This window comes from Trichosurus vulpecula, chromosome 4, assembly GCF_011100635.1.
Source record: "Trichosurus vulpecula isolate mTriVul1 chromosome 4, mTriVul1.pri, whole genome shotgun sequence".
NCBI lineage: Eukaryota > Metazoa > Chordata > Mammalia > Diprotodontia > Phalangeridae > Trichosurus > Trichosurus vulpecula.
The window spans coordinates 167,729,506-167,754,284 of NC_050576.1; the positions used below are offsets into that span (position 1 = coordinate 167,729,506).

The 24,779-nt window shown below is 41.6% G+C and overlaps 2 protein-coding genes across 9 annotated transcripts in view; one reads left to right on the top strand and one right to left on the bottom strand.

Moving 5' to 3' along the window:
• Positions 1-24,779, top strand: part of BCAS3 (BCAS3 microtubule associated cell migration factor) — a 772,682-nt gene that overhangs the window by 667,831 nt on the left and 80,072 nt on the right. The window lies entirely within an intron of this gene.
• On the bottom strand, positions 8,726-9,208 carry LOC118846029 (40S ribosomal protein S19-like). The gene is given in 2 exon segments (XM_036754183.1): positions 8,726-8,970; positions 8,972-9,208. Coding segments are annotated over 2 exon segments (438 nt in total). The 3' UTR covers positions 8,726-8,769.

Consider the following 24,779-nt stretch of genomic DNA (forward strand, 5'->3'; position numbering starts at 1 on the left):
GGGAAAGCCAAAAAATTTTACACAGATTTTCCAGAACCCAGGGGTGCAGTGCCCCTAACCCCCAAGATGTGGAAGGAATAACCATAATTCTTTATAACTAGGTACTAAGCTCCATTGTTCTACACAGCCAGGCAAGTGCTTTCTAAATTCAGTGTCCTAGAGCAAAGTCCTAGTTACCCATCCCTAGTTTCAGCTCTGTGTTATGTCCCCTAAATATGCCTGCATCTTATTTTTTTAAAAGCTTGAGTCACAAGATCAAGCCAAAGTAGAAGACTTCTAGAACTGAACCATTTCAAAGCAGAACAGAAGATATATATTGAACAGCAACATCAAAATAGTCTCTGAAGTTTGCTTGAATCACATGGATACGTGGTTTGGTTTCTATCTCTGCTGAACAGAGCACCGAGCACCTGTGGTTTTGAGGGTCTATGTAGTAACCAAACCTTGGTGTTGGTATTTCAGATGCATTGGGCAGGCATTGGGAATTTGAATTCTTCTCTAGCAAGGACTTGCTCTTCAAATTTAACTAAGTTATGACACTGTAATGTTTTCCCCCCTTGGAAAAATGGAGTTAATCTCACTCTCTATTTCTCTCTCCTCCCCCCGCCCCTTTTCTCTCAGCTGTTGCAAAGATTCACATAATTGATATTTGTAAAACAATTTAAGGTTGAGAAATGCAGGCTTTAATTTTCATGAGCAGCTTATCCTCTTTGTAGCTCATTCCTGCCTCCCCTCTTCATTGACCTGCTAGGAAGGATATCAACTACAAAGCAGGATTGGCCACAGGGTTTAGCTAGGCCTAGAAGCTGCCCAAGTGTCTGCATATATGTGACAAGGTGCCTGTGGGTAGATGATTGTGTATATGCACATATGACTTGGATCAGTCTACTTTCCAGAGCAAACAAGTGTTTGGGGATTATCCATTAGTCTGAACTGACCATGCCTTGCGAGAGTCATTAATTTTTATTATTCAAAATAATTTAAACTTAACTCTCAGAAAGCACCTCCAAGTCATGGTATGTTAATGTCAGAGCTTGGCATCGTTAAAGATCCAAAGGGTAGGGCTATAGAAGCAGCTTCAAGGCCTTCAAAGTAGCTGGCAGTGATTCAGCTAATGTTTTTTGCCTCTGAAGGTTATAAATTTTGAGCACTCCTTCCAGCATACCCTTTGCTTTCATCTAACCTGCTGCCTTGGATTTCCCTCCTAGAACTCAGGGTTGACTTCATCTCTTCTTCCTTTCTCATGTTTCCCAGTTCCCTAGAATGGTTTTGACCTTGCCCACATCTTTTTGGCTTTTCCATTTCCATATCTGTTCTTCAGTTTCTCTTCCTGCAACTAAACGCCAGACAGCTGAAGTGACTTAGGTATAAGTTTGTGTGTGTGTGTGTGTGTGTGTGTGTATACAAATGTATACACACACACAGAGTAGTAGCAGTTGTGAGAGAAGGGCCTCACAACTTGGGCAGTAGTATAGGATTAAAATATAATGTACCGTTGGAATGTAAACAAAGGACTTTGAGATGTTTTACTCCTTCAGGAATACCTGAGTGCTGAGTCATTAAGGAGAACCTAGGGGAATTCGTGGCACTGATTGTGAAAGTCTCAATCCACTGGTCTGAGGATATGGCAGTCATCCTTGATCTACAAATGAGCCGAGAGCTTTAGGCATCAGTAATGGGTAGGGAGCTTTAGAACAGGAAGAGAGGAAGATTGCTGTTGGTTGATCAGAGGCAGAGCCGATTGAGGCAAGGGAAAGGAGTTGAGGACTGGCTTCCTTATAAACAGTGCCTGACAGTCCAACCCTGTGGCTAGACTTTAGTTGAATTTGGATCAGAAACCTGTATTCTGTAAATTTCTAAGTTTCTGTGCTTTTATGGGGATTTGGGGGGTTTTGTTTTGTTTTCTCTTAGTTTCTTAAAATTTGAAAAACTCCAGTCTCCTCTCAGCTTCCAGGGGATTTTCCGTACCTTAATGAAGGAACAGATCATGCCCCCAAGGGACTGGAGAAGAAGGGTGGTAGAAACTGGACCAGAGGGCAGGAAAAGGGTAAGATCTGCTGTGGACATTGACCCCTTCCTTCCCTCTGCAGTTCCTGTAGGGGCAGAGTACAGTTGATGAAGTGCTAGTCTTGGAGCCAGGAAAGCCTGGGATCAGATCCTGCCCCTAACACTTATAAGCTGTGTAACCACTGGCAAATCAAACTCTCTGAGCTTCAGTTTCTCCATTTTTAAAATGAGTACCTGCAGTATCTGCATAAGTGGAGAGTTTGTCTACGTTGATAAAATCTTGCATCCAGGCATCAAAGTATAAATATACTTGCTATTTGGGAAAAGCTACTATAGGCCTCCTGGCTTTCTCCTAAAAAGATTTGTAGAGGGACTTGTAGAGAGACTTTAAGACCCATTATGTGTAGGGCCTAATGGGAGGTTGGGAGAGAAGTATCCTCTTAAAGAAGTATATTTTAGAGCCAAATGAAGGATAAGCAGAATGCTTCACGTCTTTTTTTTTTTTTTTAGCTTCAGGTCTTAACCTTCTCAGGAATTATTCTTCTGTATTTTTTAGGATCTCAATCTAAGTAATCATAGTAATGAATCATAGTAATGATATCTGAAGAATGCCAGTCCAGGGCAATTCTCATTATGTTTCTCCCCTCCCCTTCCCTTCTGCCTCACTTGTATACAAGTTAAATCTGTCTAAAGTGTACTGTATGTACAGCTTTGAAGCAAAACAAAAAAATCACAAAAGGTATATGTGTAAGTGAGGAGGGACAGTGGGTCTCTATTTCAATTAATGAGAGAATGAAAAACATTTATTAGCTTATTTGTTATGCTAAGTACTCGAGATTCAAATACAAAAGTGAGATGGTCCTACCTCTCAAGGACTTTACATTCTAATAGGGAGAGTATAGCATCTATAAAGAACAGTTGGTATTTTAGTATGATAATCACAGGTATGGTGAGTGGAACTATAGGGAAGTAGATTGACACATTCTTTCCATTAGGAATGGCAGTATTGATTTGATTTTGATTCCAGAACTGAAAAGGGGAAGGGGTATGCGGTGGCAGGGTAGATGTGGAAAAGATAACTAGGGTGTAGATTGCAGTGTGAGTTGTACCAGGCCTAGATATGAGAAGCCCTCGATAATCAGTGCAACATAGGTCTGAATGTGAGTTCCAGAACTTAAAGGATTAAATCTTCCAGGGCCTGGTCTTTGGGTTTGAAGAATTCAGCACTGGTAGGTGCAGGGTATGATGGTGGTGGTGGGGACTGAGGAGAGGATATAGGCTTCTGTGGAGAACCTCCTCTAAGGAGGATGTTCCTACCCTCTTCCCTCACTGTTGCTGCCCAGACCCAGTGTAATCCAGCTTACCTGCTTTATACACATCTGTTGAGGAGGGCCAGTGCTCTTAGGATTTTTTAGGCATTGGATGTAAGAGTGTCTGATTTTGCTTGAGAGAACTAGATACTTAGTGGGCACTGTGAAAACATATATATATATATATATATATATATATATATATATATATAATAGGAGAAATTCTTAATTCAATCATGAACATACAAGTCCAGCATAAATTGAGACTTTACAAGCTCATGGAAGAAATTCCTAGCTCAGGATAAACATACAAATCTATGAAAAATAGATCTTAAACAGTTAAGACATGCAATCAAAAGTATGCTGGTAAATGTTTAACAACCAGCTTTCTGTGGGAAAAAAATGTATCTGACACACTTTTAAGTTTACTCTGAATTATTAACATTTTTTCCATCTCAAGTCTAGACAATCAACAAAACAATAAATCAAGCTCTGATCTGTAACATTTGCGGCTTACAGAGGTGTAAATGCTCACTCTGAAAATTTAGCAATCAGCTCTCCCAGTGGGTATTAGCTAGTTCCAGCACACCCTTGTATAGTTATTCCTTTAAAAAGGATGGCAATGGAGTAACAGTTGATATCTATCCAAGACTCAGTGAGATCTTCCTTGATTCAAGGCCTTGAGGACTTCCTAACTCTTGGGCTAGGGGAGAGAGACAGATAGATAGAGACAGAGGGACAGAGAGAGAATATACTATGATCCCCTGCTCAAGAACAAAAAGGAAAGACTGTCTGAGAATAGAAGCAAGCCTTTATTCCATTTCTTATTTGGAAGGAAAAGACAGGAAGTTTAGAGCAAAACCAAAAGACTGTTACTTTTCTGGTTGAAGAGAAGGGAAGAAAGTAAGGTCAATACACCTTGGAAAATGTGTCTTGAAGTCTCATTCACATTGTCAGTCAAGTTAGGTCACATGCTCCTATTCATATCCCTTCATGATAGATACCAGGCTGCTTCTCAGCTTCTCCTCTAAGAGTGGAAGAATATCTCTTACCTTCTATACTCTGAGCTCTGCCAGTTCTGAAAGTCTCTTCTAAGGGTAGATCCAGTTGTGAATCAAGGATACCCTGCCACACGAATGGACAGAAAGCTGCCTCCTGAATCTGATTCACATGACTAATTGGTGAGCACAGTTTTGAATCAAAGAACCTTCCCATAATAGAAAGCTATGCCCTCAGTCTGGCCCACTGGGGACCATTACTGTAATAGCTGGAGCCAGGTGTTAGGGGAGGCTGATTAGTCATTCTTTTGTCCCACTTCACATGTTGAAACCACTAAAAGGCATCAACTAAAAGGTGTTAATAAGCCACTAACCTATTAGGTACAGGTCTTACAAAACAGCCTATCCCACCTATACTGTAGCTCTGAGAGAACTTATCCATGGAAATACTCTTCAGATCATTAGCTTCTTGAGGTCAAGGAATAAGTCTTCTCCTTCCTGTGGAAGTTCTCATGGTATCAGGTACAGAGTTCAGTACCCTGTAAATACTAAGTATTTCCTGGTGATGAAGAAAGGTGGTATCCAGTGACCCAGATGAAAAATAGATAATGCCATTTCACCCAAAGGTCAGAAGCCTGATTTGAGTGCTACCCTGGGCGGCTGTGCCTGGGGTTGTTGGCACAACTCAGGCAGACACTGACCTTGGCAACATCTCTGGGGTCATGTGTATTTCAGGATGGATTCTTCTTGAACAATCTCTTCACTGTGGCCAGCGGGCACAAACAGGCTTTTCTTTAGCATCAGACATGCGTGTCTTCTTGCTCCAACTCTTTTCTTCTTGAACAAACATAAGTATTGTAGCCAATGGAAGGAAAATCCCACTCACCATTTGGGTCTGAGTGGCCTCTGTACCCAAACAATAGTCTAGTGTACGCATGACCCTCAAAGATCTTATTTCTAGGTCCTGCTTTATTTTGCGAATCTCCTTTGAAGACCCTCAGGCTGGGAAGCAATGGATATTATTGAGTGACTTCCTTATCAATGACTTTGTGTTTGCCTTGGAAATTTTGGTTTTTCTTTGACGCCATTGCTGGAAAGTGAATGTTGGCACTGATACTAGAGGGATGTGTTAGTTGTGTTGGAAATCACACTATGGGAAATGGGCTTTCCAGTGCCCCATTTCCTTTTCCCAAGAGGTTTCTTCTTCATTGCCTAGAATCATGGCCGAGGGTTTTTTTTTCCCCTCCATCCCTTCAAATAACCTTTAGTAGAAGCAGAGTTGAAGCTCCCAAGTACTCTAGATCAGTGAAGGAGAAGAAGAAAATGATCCTTAACCTACAGTTCCACTGAGCATTGGAGGAAACATCTGGAACATTAGTTTTCAACCACATTCAGTCACGGTAGTTGGAGCCTGGGGAATATCCCCGTCGCCTCTTTGCCCAGAGTGGGTAAGAGAAGAAAAGATTTGCTGACATCAGGCATTTTACTACCAGTGTAACCTTAGAGGGGAGGCCTGGATGGCTAAGGCCTTGTGTGGGCCAGACAGTTTGGGGGATTTATTTCCAAGCCTGGGAGGCAGAGCTTCCAGTTCAGGTCAAAGAGGCCAGCCTTCTCCCTAAGGGAGAACTTGCTGAAGAGACTCCCATTCCCATTGGAGACTTTCACCAGGGCTGCAGAGACCTACTGTGATAGGCAGTTAACAATTAACCAAGAAGCAGTCTTTGGCTGCAGTCCTTATGGTTTGGGTTCCAAAGCTCAGGATAAAAATACACAACAGGAAAGAAAAGCTACCAATTAAATGGAAGAGCCCCAGCAAAAGATGTTACAATACCACATAGTCAGTGACCACACGCAGGGCTCACTCTCTCATCAGGCAGCCGTGCTTTCTATAATGGGGATTTTGGATTGATTCTGGGAGTTTGTGGAGAGAAGGCAGCTGGCAGCATAAAGGGTCTCTTTTCCTTACAGAGAAAAACCTGGTTGTCTTTAGCCTAGCATTCTATCTTGTTTAAAAGTCAAAGAGCCAATAGATCAGTAGCCAGGAGTCCTGTGTCCTGGTCCCTGGATTTGTCATCCAATTAACCATGTAATCTTGGATTGATGAAATTTCAAATCATTTCACTTCTCAGGACCTTAGCTATTTTGGCTATTAAATGAGGCTCTTAGACCAAATGATCTCTATGGTGTACTCTAGCTAAAGAATTCTCTGCTTTGCTTCTAAATCAAAGTACCTTACACATCTTGGTGTCCTCCACCGACAATATGACAAACAAGAAGGTGGTAGAAGACACAGCAGTAAAGAACCTTCAGGAGAGTCTAAGGATCTTTATTGATTACATTTGAAATTTAATGAACTTTTAGATAGCTTCCCCAGATCTATTTCCCTTTTCTTGCCTACTAAAGAAACATCTTTCCTGCCTTACCTGTCTTGCCCACTCAGTGCTGAGGTGGCTCACTTTGTGCCTTGATGGTCATTACTTTCCCAAAATGGCTGATCACCCCATCTGCTTTCACAGAAGAAGAAACCAAGGCAGAGAGAAGTTAAATTATCCACATAGAGTAAGTACAGATGCCAGGAACAGGACCACAGAATCCTAACTAACAGTCCTGAGTCCTTACCATCTGACCACATTCCCTCTCTAAGAACATGTGGGAGGCCTGGGTTGTGGCATCTTCCAGGCACAGAGCCTGCAACAGCCATCCTAATGGGTGCATGTATAATTCCTGCCTTCTGCCTGCCATTGACCACTCCCTAGGACAACTTCGGTACTGCACTGACTTGGGTCTTGCCAAGTCAAGTCCAAGAGTGACGCTCAAGCATGAGCTCTCAGCCATCTGTAGAGAGTATTGCCTGAATGATTAAAAAAATCTGGGCTTTATCTGCAGCAGGGAATTGGTAATCAAAACAGGCCTTATCTCTCCCCTTCCTATTTCTGTTGTGTGGTCTTTCAAGTGAAAAATATTGCATAATTACCTAAAAACAGCTGTCCTGGTATTTAATGATTTCAGTTTGCTTTCCTGAGTAGCTAGGCCAACAATATGCATATGAGGAGTGGTTGACTCTTTAAATATCGTAATTGTCCAAGCTTTCCTCATAAGAAATTTTGATTCCAGTCCCCAGGCAGAATTCAGGATTTGGATGCCAGTATATTAGTGATGTAGCACATGTCTGAATTTAGAACTCCCCTCCCATTTGAGGAGGAACATCTTGCTTAGAAACACCTTCTAATCTTTCTTCCAACATTCCACTGATCTAATGGACAACCCAGTATAAACTTGCAATTCTGAGACCTCTCCAGCACAGCTAACAAGAAACCGTGGTACAGTCTGGAGTATGAATCTCTGAGATTTCTCCCAGATTTCATCTATTTGGAGATATTTAATAGATATTAAACATTGTTTTGTGTGTAGAGCTCTGTGCTAGGTGCTGGGGGAAGTACAAAATGCAGATGAGATGTGAGGTTCCTGCTCTCTTGTGGCTTACATTTTAGTAGGGAATAAGACAGCAAGGACTATCTTTTGCTTTCTTTGTGTTTCCCAGCACATTCCCTTCTCTGGTGCAGGTTACAAGTGTTCTGTTTTTATCCAGCTTTTTGTAAGTCCTATCTAGAGTATCCTTTCATTGTGCTAGAAGCCTGCTAGAAAGTTCTTTTCAAAGTGCATGGTTACCAATCCATCCTTTGGGTTGTCCATTCCACATCCTTTACTTTTGTTACCTGGTTGTCCCATCTCTTTTTTGTTTATTTGTTTTACACCATTATTGGTAACATTCTGCCTCCTACTTAGACCCACCATGTGGCTTTCCGTTGCCAGTTTGGTCACCTGCAAGTTCGAGTCTTCTGAGATTAAGGTGTTCTGTGATTCATATCCAGAAGGATATTGTTCTTAAAGATCAGCTTCTGCAGCTGTCAGCAGCTTGGCATCATTGAAGGTGTTGTGCAGTCAGTCTGTCAACTACAATCCAACTTGATCTCCCTCTATTCAGATGCGGGCCCAGCTCATTATCTGCAGTGCCTGTACACAGAGCATAGTAGTACTAATGGAATAACTCAGTGGATATCCAACTTCATGCCATAAAATGGGCAACACACATTTTTCATCCACTTTGTTTTTCAGAGCAGGGGACTTAGATAAATTTCTTTTAAATAACTGAATGTTATTGAGGAGGCCCTGAAATTCAGCATAGGGTCATCTGTGAATAGAAGAATTTGGTGGGAATTTGATGATTTCCCATTAATGGGAAATCCATTTCATATTTAGGCTCTATACAAGTTACCTTAGTAGCATGGACAGGCTCTTTAGGTGAGCATATTTCTCCCTGTTTTATTACTCAACTTAATACTCAATGGATCGTTGAAAAAGTTATCTCTGTGATGTCACATATATCATTGAATTTTTTTATGATTTTTTTTTAAGAACAAGGCAATTTATTAATGAATCTGGTCTAGTTTGTCTTAATGTTTCTTGTTGGCAGCTGCCACCTGTCCGGCAATTCTGTCCAGGTCTCTCTGTCCCTGAGGTGTCAGCTTCCGGCCCCCATCCTGGTCCTTTTCCACCATCTTGAGGCCTTCCAGGGCTTGCAGGACCCTCCGGGCCACGCTCTTGGAGCCCCTGCTGAAGTGACTGGGCATGACCCCGTTGCGCTGCCGCCCCCCCGTAGATCTTGGTCATGGATCCTACGCCGGCCCCGCCTCGGAGGTAAAGATGCCGGGCCGTGGAGGCAGCCCGGGTGTAGAACCAGTTCTCGTCGTAGGGCGCCAGCTCCTTATGTTTGGCCAACTTGACCGTGTCCACCCATTCGGGGACTTTCAGCTTCCCTGACTTTTCCAGAAAGGCGGCCAGGGCCCGGACAAACTCCTGCTGGTTCACGTCCTTCACCGTGACTCCGGGCATCGTGTGGGCTCCGCGCAGCCAGCCAGGGGAAAGGCTTTTTTTTATGATTTTAATGTGGATGTGAGAAGCACCTTATTTCAGGAGAGCCTTTAAAAGCCATATTTTATTCTACTAAGTCAGGTTTTTTTTTTCCTTCTGAAATCAACAACCATAATCATAGTGGAATTTTATCTTTTCTATACCTCTCAGCCAGTTATGCAACTGTGAAAATGCGGTCTGCTGTGGAAAGATATTCACAATAGCCTGTTTGTTCCTTTCTCATATATTCACCAACAATACCCTCAATTTATACAGAGATCATTCTCATAGAGATGGAAAAGTAGGCGTTATGGGCAATAGTTTAAAATGTCTTCTTGGTAACCTTTTCCTTTTCTGGAAAAATACCATTTATGGACTTTGCCATTCTTTTGGAATCTTCTCCCTTATTAGAACATCTTGAAAATTGATCCCCAAAGGATTTTAAATTGTATCTCCATTAATGAATTTTTTTATTTGTATATATTTGGTTTTGCAGGCTTAATCTCCTTAAGTGTCATCGACACTTCTCTACCTAGTACAAAAGGTACTTTGTGACAAAGTGGATAGAACAATGAACTAGAGTCAGGAAAACCTAAATTCTAATTTTGCTTCAGTCACTTGAGAAAATAATTCAGCCTCTCGCTGCCACAGTTTCCTAATCTTAAAATAGGGTTAATAATAGCAATTTACCCTGTGGAGTTATTATAAGGATCATATAAGATAACATGTAAAATGCTTTGCAGAAATAATAGCTATTATTATTACTAATGTAGGAGTCATTTCAGAATAGATAACTATGATATACATTGGCACATTAGAAAGGTACAAAATAAAATGCATTCTAGGGCGCAAGGGAAAAGATCACCCTCATTGTGGCATCAAGGAAGGCTTCATGGAAAAGATATAATTTCAAGCGCTCAGTCCCATCCATATTTCTCCACTGTTGCAGTATCTTATCAGGGAGAGTATTGATCACGTCACCCATGTCTACCCATCTTGTGTAACTTCTCTCCATATCCTCCAGTAGAAACAGGAGGCACATTCAACATGCTGAGGGCCTTATTCTCATTCTCTTGATGTTGTGTGGCTACAAGTGGTTTTATTGAGATGCCCTGTACCCTGTGTTAAACACTGCTACTTAGGTTTATTCAGTTGCCAAATTAAACTCGCATTATATTTTGCCTTTCCTCTTCATGTATCTCATAAATTTATGAAATATTTATATATTTCATGGGTATTTCTATATTTGATAGATCTGTGCATTTAGCTATTGCAACTTTAAATAGACTTTAGACCCTTCTGACATTTTCCTTGAGGAAGGAAAAGGCATTATATGTTTAAACTCCTAACACCTCATTGCTTACCTGACAAAATTTTATCTTCCTTTCGTGTCAAACACAGTTACAATCAGGCATTGGGAAACACTCGATGACATGATCAGAGATATTTGATGGAAAAGTCTTTTTGATCCCTTCTAATCCTAATTTCATTAATTTTGTTCATGTAAAAACTTTTCAGCTTCATGTAATTAAAATTATCTATTTTATCTTTTGTAATTGCTTCTAGCCTTCGTTTGATTAAGAATTCAATCCATAGCCACCTGATCTGTTTCTCTTTGTACTTTTTCTTGTTATTTTGAGTTTGTTGTGGAATATGGTGTAAGGTATTGGTCTAGACCTAATTTCTGCCAGACTACTCTCCAGTTTTCCCAGAAATTCTTGTCCAATATGTGGTTTTTCTTTGGTAATCATATTTTTCATGTTTATTGAACACAGTTATTGAGTTCAATTGTTTCTGATTTTTCCTTATCTAATTTGTTCCATTGCTCTCCTTTTCCCTTCTTTACCGGTACCAGAACCTACCTTAACTACCACCAAATAGTTTTGATGATTACTGCCTTATAGTTTGAGGCCTATGGGTCCTAATCCTTCATTCCTACTTTTGTTTTTCATGATTTCCCTTAATAGTCTAGAGAACGTTTTATTCCTCCAAATTAATTTTGTTATTATTCTATTCAAACTCTATAAAGTAGCACTTTGATAGTTTAATTGGCACATAGCACCTGTAATTTGTAAATTAATTTTAGTAGTATCATCACATTTATTGTATTGGAACTCCTTCCTGCCCTCTAGGTGCTTACAATCTAAGGCAGACTTCCCTGACAGAGGCTAAAGAGGAACGGTGTACTGACAAGCAGAACAGAAATGTTAAATAAAGATATGAAAAGAGAGGAGGAATGGAAGCCATGGCCAGCCAGGGTGAGGTAAGGGGAAGTGGTCAGCAGGAGGCAAATTGGATTTAGAGTTATAACAAGAGTTATAGGTTAGATCCTGAAGGCCCTTCCAGATCTGTGAGTCAGTGTCTAATTCAACTAAAGTTTTGGTCTGTAGGATTGTTTACCTCTAGTTGGAATGCAAGATGGAGAAAACTTTTCCCACCTTTTAAGAAAATAACTTCCATTCGGTATATCTGATCAAGGCATCTCCTAAGCTAACCATTATTTTCCTAACTCCCTCTCACAATGTTCACCAAGGTTGAGAGGATCCCAGTGGTAGGTAGGGGAGCCATAAAGCCTTCATGGTCCTGAGGTCATACTTCCTTGTTGCTATTGGTTTCATTAGAAAGGTCTTGAGATAAATGATCCAGTAGGGATCATGCAGAATGCTGTGTTTAGATTGGGCCCCCTCTGTCTGGGTGTAAGACCTAAATCTGTTGCCAGATAGGATAAGAAGTCCCAAGAGGCAGACTTCCCTGTCTAGATTTGGTTTTGTTGCCCTGGGCCTTCCTGGCCCCTTAGTATACCTTGTCTGCTTACCAATTCAGTCCTTTCACTATAAGTCAACTTATTGGCTTTGTGCATAAGTGCCTTCAAGAAATGCAGTTTATTCATCCTTCTTATTAGATAAGTAGATAAGCTTATTGTATCCATTTTAGAGCTGGGAAAACAGAGGTTATGGGAAGAGGCCAGCTTCCACACCATCCTCCCTCTAGGGAAGAGCTCATTCTGCTCACCCGGCCTGAAATGCCCTTCCACCTTTTCTCTCCCTATCCATAGCCTGCCTATCCTTCTAGGCCTAGCTCAGATCCTGTATCCTCCATGAGCTCATTCCCATGTCTATGATCATCCCATGTCTGCATTTCTCCAGCTCTTGTCTTAGCACAATCATTTGTTGAATTTTTATTCAGCCGTTTCACGTGTACATGTCTTGTCTCCCCCACTAGATTACAAAGCTCTTTGAAGTCAAGACCTACATCTTACAGTTCTCTAGTATCTTCTCCAACACTTCATTCAACACTGTGTTGAAGCAGCATTTGGTCACTGATGACAATCTAGGATCCAATGAGACAAAGCTTAAGCTTCCATCTAAGTCGGGTTCTTTAGCCCAGTTCAGTCCCTTTCCATTTCTGATCCTGTTGGGCTGATGTCTGCTACTAGGACACTACTTCCAACCACTGTATTTGAACAGAGCAGTTTGTTGTGCAAAGCAAAGTGGGCCCTTCCCCTTCACCAGGAGTGTGCAGGACCAGGATTGCATTAGACAAGAAAACGGCTTACAGATACCTTAAGGCCAGTGAGCTGGAGTCTGATCTCCAGAGATAGAAACAAGCTAGTAAGATCAGGTAGATACCAAAAGTCTGATCAGCTCCCAGGAAATCAGCCAAGGCAGAAAGGATTAAGCAGACACCATAGGTCCAAGCAGGCAGGGTCTGGAATCCAGGAAGTTAGAGATAATAGTGCTCTTGAACAGACAAAACTACAGTGAGTTTTAATCTTAGGGCAGAGGTTCTTTCCTACTTCCTATTGGGTATCGGAGGCCCTGGGCCTGCAAGTGGTGAATGTAGCCAGAAGAAGGTCAGGTGCTGCAGTGAAATCCAGTCCTGATTAAGGTAGTGACATAAATAGTGGGGTTACATCATGCTCCCAAATTGGAACTGTCTTTGGGACCTGTCTTGGGTGCTAGTGATATGCTGCATTATCTAATGTAAACTCCTGGGTAGCAATTGAACAGCTATCTCTCCTCTCACCCACTCCCTCCCTCCTCTCCCCTTCCTTTTCCCTTTCCTTTCCTCTTCTCCCCATCTCCCTTCTCTTTCTCTCCTTTTCCTTCCTTTCCTCTTTTTCCCTTCTCCTCCTCCTCTCTCACTCTCACTCTTTTTCCTTTCCATTATTATAGTCAAAAACAGCTTTTCTAAAGGCAACCCTATCTGTCTTAGGTTACTTTTTAAGAATAGACATAGCCTATCTCCCCACTGACTATACCATGGATTATTCAGATAGCTACATGTGTGCTATGGTACACATGAAAAAGACTGAGGGGCTTATTGGTAAGCAACTATTAAACTGTGCCACAGACTTACTTACTCAGTGTCTTAGCCTGCAGTAAGGCTGCAAGGGTGTCTGGGGTTGCTGAGGAGGGAGGAGTTCTGCTCTAAGGATGTGATTTTTCCTAGCCAAAGACGGACACCTGCATCTTTCTGCTGGTGTTAGCAGTTTCATCTGCCATTATTGGAGTCCAGCTGGCGTGCCTTTGAAGTTAGTCCCATAATGTTAAATGTTAACTGTAATTTTTCTTGGCCCAAGCCAGACAGTGCATTTTTTCCTATTGGTATGATAATAGTCAGTTGTATTGGCTGCCCACCTTGGCACTGCTTTCTGTCTTGTGATGTAGCGGAAGTTCAAATTCAGTCTAATTGCACAAATGTTTATTGAGCACCTACTGTGTGCTACTCTGGCAATACAAAGACAGAAACAAAACAGTCCCTTTCCTCAAGGAGTTCTTCTATTGGGGAGAAACAAATTTTACACAAATGAAAATGTACAAATATTTTAGGTATAGTTATACCAGACACACACACATACAGACACACACACATACAGTAGATATACATGTACTGATATGTATATATAGATGTACCAGATATATATATCACTAACAACTGGGGGAGGAGAGGATCAGGAAAGGCACTCCTTAGGAGATGGCACCCAGAAAGTTCTTTGACAGAAGCAAGGCAGTCTTTGAGGTGAGGGTGAGGAGAAAGAGCATTCCAGGCAAAGGTAAGAGAGGAAGAAGATGGCAAGTTATATATGAAGAACATCAAGTCAGCAAGTTTTGCTAGAATGTAGAGTGCATGAGTGGTAGCAATCAGGCCTCAAATGCCATCTAATCCAATCCCCTCAGTTTGTAGATAAGGAACCAGATGCATAGAAAGCCCAAGTGACCTGCCCCAGGTCACACAGACAGTAAAGATCAGAGCCATGATTTGAACTCAAATCTTCCTAAGTCCAACACTATCCACTGTACTTTCTTACTGGCTTTTGTCTTAGACCAACCAAAAAAGGAGGGTTACTCACAAGTTCCCAAATGACTTGATATACTAAAAATATTTTTTGCTACTTAAGGCACTAGACTGGAAGTCAAGAAACCTGGGTTCTGGTCCCCATTATACCATACTATGTGACCTTAGGAAAGCTTTTCCTCTCCTGGGTATCAGTTTCTTCTTCTGAAAAAGGAAGGGGGGTGGTATACTAGATAATCTATAAAGTCCCTTCCAATTCAAACGTTCTATGATTCTAGGAAGATAAATAATTACTTCTGCTTTTTTCCCTAGAATCCTGGCCCCCGCCCCTTACTAATACTATTGCTCTGACATAACAATCTGCTAGTTCACCATGTTCTGAGTAATATAAGGAGAACACAAGGGCACTCTGACCATTTGAACTTGAAATCCTAGGAGAGCTTTTTATTCTAATAAAATGGCAAAATATTGGTTATATGACACCTCCTACATCAAACTCTATCATATTAAGGAAACCTTAGAACCTGGGTCTGCAGTCTGGCCTGATACTTTACAATTCAGCTGGGATTAGTATGAGGAATAATTATATCTTTTTATTTATTCCACTGTCAGAATGTTGACACTAGGTTTTCATATTGTCTCTGTCACTAAGGATCATAATTAAATAATATGTCAAATATATCGATCATAGGCTTATAAATTTGCTCGATATGCTGTATAGGCCTTTTGTTGTTAGAGCATATCACGAGATTAAAACCCAAAGTTTGCCAGGCCATCCAGGTTTGTTTAAAAGATCTTTTTTCCCTAATAAACCACAAATTTTTGATGACTTGTCATTTTGATATTGAATAAAGTCATTTCTTTTTTCCTCTTGCACTGCGCTATTGCATCTCAGTCAGAATGGACATCCATAATTCCATTAGAGTGCACAGAAATATATGTGTGTGTTTATATATTTATATATTTGGTGGTTTATCTTGACTTCCTTTCCCCCCACAAGTTCCTTCTGACGTTCAGGCCTGAAATAGTCTGGTTTTTTAATATTTTTATTTTAAGAAATTTTCCCAAGTGAAAGGTACATCTTTAAAATAGTCCTAGCCTTTAGTTCCCAAACACACTTATAGCCAATTCAAATCATCAGCATATTTTTATTAAGCACCTACAATTACTGTGTAGCAAGCACTGTGAAGAATATCATGAAATATAAGCTAATTAGTTAATCTGTCTTCCAATACACTATTTAATATAGCACTGAATAAAGGATGCAAGTTGTCACTGGATGAGTGATCAACTGATAGCTCTGCTAGTAATTGATTGAGTTTTCTTCAATAAAGTTGCAGAAACAAGGAAGAAAGAAAGGAAGGAAGGAAGGAGGAAAGGAAGGAGGGAGGAAGAGAAGAGAAGAGAGGAGACGAGACAAGACGAGGAGACTGGCTGGTTATAGGACCTGGTCTCTAGTTGGGAAGGGAAGATTAACACATGAAAAGATAATTCACAAAGCTAGGCAGTGTATGCATAAATGCCAGATAAGTAGCATTGACTAAAAGGCATATAGGAGGACAAGAAGGAGATCACTCCCAGCAAGGGACTGGAACAACTTCAAAAAAAAGGAAATTGGGTTTTATTTGGTATGTTTTTCCTTGGTTTTGCAGAGATCGTTGTGAAGTTTACCCAAAAAATAGCATTTTCTCAATACCTCAAGCAGCTATGACATTGTCGGTGTGGGCACTACCTCCACCAGTACAAATTGTAACCCCTGTAATTTAGTACATGGTCTTCCAGAATTGGTGTGGCCAAAAAAATTCATCTGTCCACAGCCATCCTGATTTTAAGTCTCTCAGAGCCCAGCTAGGCCAGTCCTTGGAAAATGGTAGGTACCATGCCCAGATGCAAAGCTCATCACTGAGGCTACATTCAAATGCTTTCTGCCTTGGGAGGACCTTCCAGATTATGAATAATTGTTTTAGTTGGCTTAGGTGGTATTGTTGTTTAAGAAAAGGTGAGATTCAGGCTGGGTCTTGAAGGCCAAGCAAGATCTGGACAGGCAGAAAGGAGGGGAGGGGACATCCTGGGCAGGGGTTGTAGTGTGGTTTAAAGACAAGGACCTGGCCTAAGTCATCTCCATAAGAATAGTTGACATTTATCTATATAACAGTTTACAAAGTACTTTTTAAAATCAGTCATAGAAAGCATTTTTTGTGCCTGGACAAGCTTTACAAATTACCATCAGGTCAAATAGCATGAAAAATGCCCTCACACTTTTTAAAACAAATTCATTTGGAACTGGGAGATGAGGAGACGGAAACCCAGGACATTAGCGCCTGTGGATAAAGACTCTGGGACATAAGGAGGCTGCTGGGAGATGGAGATTGGCCTTCACCTAGGGTTGTGGAAGTGCACATCCACTAGTAACTTCCTATTTAAAATACTTATTCTTGCTAACTATGTGCTGCATACTCATCCTTTTCTAGCTTTTGAAGAAGTCCAAGTATTACCTGTTTGCCCTAAATGTCTTTGCCGAGGGCAAAGCTTCCTTAGCTTGGGCCCTTAGTTACATGCTTTTCTATACATCATTTCATTTGATTCTCTGTAAGATAGCTAGTACAAGTATTATCCCCGTTCTTTAAATGAGGAAATGGCAGCACTGAGTACCTTGTCATAAATGACTTGGCAGAGCCAGGTGTGAACCTGGTCTTTTGATTTTTAAGTTCAGGGTCCTTTCTGTGACCCCACAGATGTGTGGACCAGGATGGTAGTAGAGGAAAGGAAAGGAGAGCAAGACATGAAAGACATAATATAGGAAGGACCAACAGGTTCCGGTGACCTATCTGAGAGGGACATGCAACACATCTGCATATATGGGACGCACGCTCACATCACAAGCAATTCCCAGCTAGCTGTCTGTAACTGACTTAATGATATGAAGGCTGTACATTTTTTTCTCTAGAGACTGAATTCTTTTCATTTCTGGAGGAGAAATCCAGAGTGTTTTCAAATTGATGGGACTAAGAAGAATCAGGAGTCCTTGGGTACTTTCAAGTTTCAGTAACTGGGCCTGTTGGTGTGATAGAAACAATCTTTAATGGCTTTCAGAATTAAATTAATTGATTAAAATTCAGTCTAACTACATGACACCACTGTACCCAGCATACTCCTATTTCAGATCTTATGACAAATGAAAACTGACTGCCATAGAAGGTAAACTATGCCCTCTGGCTAACTGAATTGAAGTTCCTATCAGCTGTGAGGAGAGAATTCTGCTGGCCTCTAAATGCCTTTTATAGATAGCTTCCCTCTTACCTACAGCTTAAGGGGCTGAGGTTTAAAAACAGCACAAGGAATGGAGATCAGAGCTTTCAGAAGGCTAGGAGGACTTTGTCCCAGAGCTCTGACATTTGGGCTTTGGGGTATGTGTGGAGTGAGGGAGGTGAGGAGAGACACTTCCTCCTCAGGAAGAGCCTTCCCAACCACTCTCTCCACAGCTTATTTTAGGGCTTTGCTCGACTGCCCTTGGCCACCCTTCTGGTTGCTACATTCACCCCAGTATAGTGCCCCTTTTGTGGAGCACCTTCCTCTCTTAACCCTCACTAGAGTAAGGATTGAACCAACTGTTCTTCCAGGCTGACTGTCCCAGCTACCCCTCAGCCTGGATGTCTTAGGCCTGTTTCTCTTATTCCTTTAAGTCTCCATTTCTCCTTTCAAGTTCCCTTCTAATGCCTCATCTTGGTGTGGAGGCAGCCATAGAATCTAGAGCTGGAAGGGACCTTAGAGGTGTGTAGTCCAACTTGCGCCTGTGCAAGAATTCCCCTTTACAAAACCTGGAAAGACTTACACAAACTGATGCAAAGTGAAGGGAGCAGAACCAGAAAAACATTGTACACAGTAATAGAAATACCACACGATGATCAACTGGGAATGACTTAGGTATTCTCAGCAATACCATGTCCAAGACAATATCAAAGGACTCATGATGAAAAATGCTATCCACACCCAGAGAAAGAACTGATGGAGTCTGAATACAGACCAAAGCATACTATTTTTCACTTTCTTCTTTTTTTTTTTTTGGTTCAAGTTTTCTTCTACAAAATGACTGATATGGAAATATGTTTTACATGATTGCACATGTATAACTTTTATCAGATTGCTTGCCATCTCAGGAAGGGGGCAGCTTAGGCAAGGGAAGATAGAATTTGAAATTCAGAACTTTTTTTTAAATGTCAAAAAATGTTTTTATGTAATTTGACAGAAAAAAATAAAATATTTAAAAAAAAGAATTTCCCTCTACAACATACCCTACAAGGGAACATGCTACTTATGTAGAACATAGAACTCATTCTACCTGGCATAATTCTAGTTTTTCCTCCACTTAAATCATAATAGTAGCTAACATTTATATAGCATTTTAAGGTTTGCAAAGTGCTTTACAGATGTTATCTCATTTGATCCTCACAACAACCTTATGAGGGTGGTGCCATATAATTGACCAAGGTTAGATTGCTTGTTCATCTGTGATTTCATCACTGTGGAGAACTCCTGGTGTGGAACACACCCATTGAATTCCCAACTGATCTGTAACTGCCTGGTTTTTGTCTTTGTATCCTGAATGCCTAGCACAATGCCTGGAATGTAGGAGGTGCTTTATTAATGTTTATTGGTTGCTTGATTGTACTCTTAGAGAGTGCTTGTTGGGGGGGGGGGGTGGCAGTGAGAGATTGTAACTTGCCCAGGGTCCCACAGCTAGTATGTGTCAGAGGCAGGACAGGCTTCCCAGTCTCTGCTCTTCTGTCTTTATCTCAGAATGCTACTCTTTTTGGTTAGCACTACAATGAAAAAGTTAATATACTGAAGACATGGCAAAGGTCTGTAAGAACAGAGTGTCTTGGGGCATTGGCCAATAGTCTCCAAGTGTTTGCCACATTTGGCCTGTTGAACAAGTTTCCATCCTTCATTTCTTCCTGAGTCTCCTAAAAAGTATTCTTAAATCCTTGAATCATAATAGTGGTAGCTAACAAAGTTACCAACTCATTTCATCTTCACAAGGATCTTGTGAGGTAAGTCCCATTTTACATAGGAGGAACCCGAGGTGTACAGGTTAAGAGGCTTACCCAGAATCACACAGCTACTCAATGTCTAAGACAGAATTCAAACTCTGATCTTCCTGACTCCAGTCCAGTGCCATCCACTGCTTCATCTAGTTGCCTCAATTTCCCTTTCTGCAACTTGTTCCCATTACTCCTGGTTCTGCCATCTGGGGTCATGGAAAATAAATCTGGTCTTTCTTTTCATAGCCAGCCTTTCAAGGGCTTAAAGACAGCCATCCCACCTATGTTGCCGCTAGCCATGTGATGTATAGCCTGTCCTTTTATCCTCTCTAAGCCTCATTTTCTGTATCTGTAAATAAGGCAACATAGTATAATTGAAAGAGGACTTGAGTTCAAATCCTGACTCTTCCTTCCACTTACTAACTGTTTGGTCTTAGGCAAGTCACCTTCTCATTTCAACTCCCCACCCTTTCCCCACCAGCTGTTCATTCCTAGGTGAAAATATTCCTAGCTAAAGTTCTAAGGAAGACTTCCCTTCCTGCTCTGTTTTGATTTAGATACCAGGTTAGGCTACGGCCTCATACTTCCTACAAGCCAGTCCCTCAGGCCTCCCATCAGACACCCAGGTCTGCATGTGGAAGAGGTTGCAACTCAGTTCTGATGATCTTCTCTGGATTGAGACGTGGTGTCTGGGTCTCAGCCCAGATCTCCTGCTTCTTGCCTCTCCCTTTTCCCTCTTTCTTCCTTCTTTGACTTGCTCTCTCTCCCACTCCTTTCCCACCCACCCCCAATTTTAAACAAGTGAGTTGTGTTTTTTTTTTTTAATTAAGTTTTTCCAGCTCCCTTCATTTTTGTCCTTGACACAATGAACGTCCAATGACTTGAAGCTGAAAATAAAATTTGGCAGGCAAGAAGCTTATGGTAGGGTCTCATTAGTGTGGGTATTTTTATGTCTGTCCAGATCTGAAAGCTATTAAAAAAGAGTGCAAGCAAGAGAAAGACTCAGGAGAAAAGGAGGGTTTGTAATGGAATGAATAGACAGATTGCCACTGGTTTAGCCTAGGGTAAGGAATTAACATCTTTTCTGAGAGCAAAGAGCCTTGCTACTTTGCAGGGAGGACCGTAGCTATTTTGATACCCTTGAGAGTGCCAGAAAAAAATTGATTGAGCCATTAAGTAATTTGTCCAAAAAAATAAAAGTCAGGCGGCTGAGTGTCACGTGAGGAAACTTATTCTCCCACAGCAGCCTGTGAGGCGTTTGATACCCAACTGTCCTTCTGCACAGAGGAGAGCATTAGGAAGCCATGGAGATGCTTTTTCCACAGCCAGAACCTTCTATTTAGGGAAGGAAGAACCTATTTATTGCTCATCCAGATGATCTTATATGGAACATCGTATTGATCAAAAGAACACATTGGAGCGCTCAGTTGGGGAGGATGAGCCAGTGGACAAAACACTGAGGGGAATCCAGAAGACTGAGATTCCCCTACAGCTCTGCTCCTACCTTCACCCAGGAGAAATTGCTTTACTTGTCCGAGATTTATTCTCTGTATCTGCAAAGTGAAAACAACAGTGATCATGACGATGACAACAATGCCTCCTCCTCCTCCCAGGATAAAATGAGATAATAGATGCCAAAACACTTTAGAAAGGAAGATTAAAAAAAATTCAAAGTCGTAAGAATCTTAGGTTTAGGGTTAGAAAAAGAATGTTATAAGAAACTCGAGCAGGAAGTTGATGCTGAACACTTAGGGAAGGAAATCAGTATATGGGCTTCTGGGCTTCCCTCTTCCATATGGCAAATCCATCAAGGGGTGTGTCTCAGTTTCCCATTAGGTCCCACCCCCCTAATTCCAGACCTATGGGACCTTATTCATCAATGTCTGTCTATACTGTGGCCCAGGGAAACAGCCCATGGTCTGTCATACTCTAGGGCTTGGAAAATTTTCCCTGGAATTCAGTTCTCAATTATCCAGGGACTGGTTATCTTGTGGGTGGGTTATCCAGGCCCTTTGTTTGTCCCTCCCCCTCAGGAAGCTATTTCCGCACTCATTAGCACATTCCTCCCAGAGGATGAGCTGGAGGAAGCAAACCTTAAAGAGGCTGGCCAGTTTCCCTTCTTGTTAGCAGTTCATTCTGGTCAAGGGTGGGAGAGAAGTTTGAAATTAATTGACTCAAACCAGGTGTTTGGCTCACATCTGTCTATGTTCACCCTGGGCCTCAACTAGACCTAGGGATCATTGCATCTCATAACTATAAGGGATCTCAGAGAGTACCTTCATTTATTTGATGGTTGGGGAAACTGAAGACCAAAGCAACAAACTGACTTGCCCATGACCCATAGCTAGTTATTGGCCAAGTTGAAAGTAGAAACCATGTCTTACTACTACTAGGAAGTTCTATGATGTAGACAGAGTGAGTGCTGGACTTGGAGTACTGTGTTCAATTTCACCTCTTTGAGACTCAGTTTCTTCATCTATAAAGTGGTCTCTTAGTTCTGTTTCTATCTGATTGCTTCTTTGAAGTCTCCCTACTAAATCTTCATTTATGTCCCTCCCAGAGTGTATGTCCCTGAGAGTCTGGCCTGGGTCTTCTCTTTTTCTCTCTGTACTTTTTTACTTGATGATCTCATCTGCTTCCTTGGGTTCAGTAATCAACTCTATGTAAATGATTCTGAGATTAATTTATCTAGCCGTGGTCTCTCTCAAGCTCCATTCCGGCACCACCAACTAGCCATTGGACACTTTGAAGTGGATGTCCCATTATCATCTCCAACTTGATGTGTCCAACACAGAATTTGTTACCTTTTCCCCAAAACTCTTCCCTCCCTGCACTTGCCTCTTGCTGTTTTGTAGTCATCCTTGTAGTTTTGTAGTGATCCTTGTAGTCATCCAGATTCACAGTTTCAATGTCATTATGTATGTCTCTGCCTTTGTATTTGTTTTTGCCTCTCTGTCTCTGCCCCTGTCTATCTCTCTCTAGGTTTCTGTGTGTGTGTGTCTCTTTCCCCCAATCTCTATATCCTCTGCCCCATCAGTAGTTACATCTTGTAATTTCTTTCTCTGCAACATCTCCCAAATATACCCCCTTCTCTCCACTCACAAAGCTACCACTTTGTTTGAGGCCCTCATCACCTCTTGCCCCCTGCCATCTAATTAGTCTTCTTGCTTCAAGTCTGTCCCTATGCCAATCCGTTCTTCACATAGCCTGCCAAAGTGATTTCTTTAAGCGTAGTTCTGACCATATTCATCTCCCCGCCCTTGCCTTCCCACAGTAAACTCCACTGGCTCCCTATTACCCTCAGAATCAACTATAAAGTCCTCTGTTGGGCATTTAAAGCTCTTCACAACCTGGTCCCTTCCTTATTTTCCAATCTTTTAACGTTCTACTCCTCTTCACACACTTTGCTATTCAACCATACTGGCTTCTTGCTATTCCTCAAATATGACATTCTGTCTCTAACCTCTGTGTCTTTGCCTTGGCTGTTCCCCATACTTCCCCATGCTCTCCCTTCCAACTTCCAACTCCAACTAGATAGAGCCCCTGGCTTCTTTCAAGACCCAACTCAAGTGCCTTCTCCTCCAGAAGTCCTTTCTGAGACCCCACAGCCACTATTGCCTTACCCTTTAAAGCAATTTCTCTGGTGTATTTATCCCATATCCTATATATTTATCTTGTTTGAAATGTTTATATATGTACTGCCTCCCCCATTAGAATGTGAACTTGAAAGTAAGGACCATTTTTTGCTTTTCCTCTGGATCCCCAGTGCTTAGCACAGTGTGTGGCACACAGTATACACACTTAAGAAATGATTGTTGTTCGATTACTTAGGAAGCCCAATAAGATGATGTATTAAGACATTTTATGAACCTTAAAGTGCTGGATAAACATCAGCTAGCATTATTCTACTGTTCTGGGCTATGGTGGGTGCTGGGGTACCTCAGCTAATCTGTCATTGGCAAACCTCCAAGAGAGTGAATCCTCAGTGTAGGAGAGAGAGCTCCCTAACCAGGAGCCCTCCTTTCTCATTTGTGCAATCAGGGGCCAGACCAGAGTGATGGAACTTTGGAGCTGGGAAGGAGGACCTTAGAAGTCCTGAAGTCTAACCACATCGTCTTACCCCTTTGGAAACCTAGGCCCAGAGAAGTTGTCACTTGCCCAGAATCACATAATTAATTAGGGCCAGAGCCAGGATTGGGACTCAGGTCTCCCGACCCTCTAGGCTTTTTGCTTCCACTACGCCATGCTGCCTCCTTAGATGATCTCTGAACTCCGTTCCAGCTCTAAGAGTCTGACACTCTTGAAACTTGGCAAGCTTTGCAACGAAGTTTGAGTTACTTAAGGAGAAATGCAGTGAGTTTAGAGAATCTGTGGAAAATTATTTTTCAAGGAGAATATTTGGCAAAATCAATGAAAACAAACCTTTAAAAGAAACCCAGGGAAGCCCACACCGATCAAAGGAATTGACTACTCGCTTGTTACCAGCACCTTTGCCCAAGGTGTGGGAAATGATCCCTTGAGATGCCAAATACAGCCAGTAAATTCATATTCTTGAGACACGGATGTAACTGTGCCATTGCTTTTCTCAAAAACATTCAGAGATTACCTGTAGTATAAAATACAAAGTCACCTCCACCCTAGAGAATCACTGGCTTCTCTTTAAATGAAGTTCAAGTAACATCTCTCCTGCCCCTTGCTTCTCTTGGCAAATCGTTAGTATCTTCTTCTTCTTGAAGTTGTTTTGTACATAGGAAGGAAGGAAATGAGCATGTATTAAGTGCCTACTGTGTGCCAGGTACTGTGCTAAGTGCTTCACAAATGTTATTTCATTTGATCCTCACAACCACCCTGGGAGATAGCTACTATTACTGTCCCCATTTTGCAGTTCAGGAAACTGAGGTGGGCAGAGGAAGTGACTTGCTGAGGGTCATAATAAGTATCTAAGGTCTTCATGGCTCCAGACCCAGCACTCCTACCACTGCACCACCTAGCCACTTCTATCTTGTCTGTGTACATGTTGTATCTCTCAGAGTGTAGGCTCCTTGAAGGCTAAGACTGTTTAGCTTTTTGGTCTTTGAAACCTCATCACCTAACACAGTGCCTTTGTACATAATATAATAGGATAAGGATTTTGATTTCATTGGTATACAGTATTCTCTCTACCAGTGCAAGTTGGCATAGTCTTTGCAACTTAAGGCTTAAAGAGTTGTCTT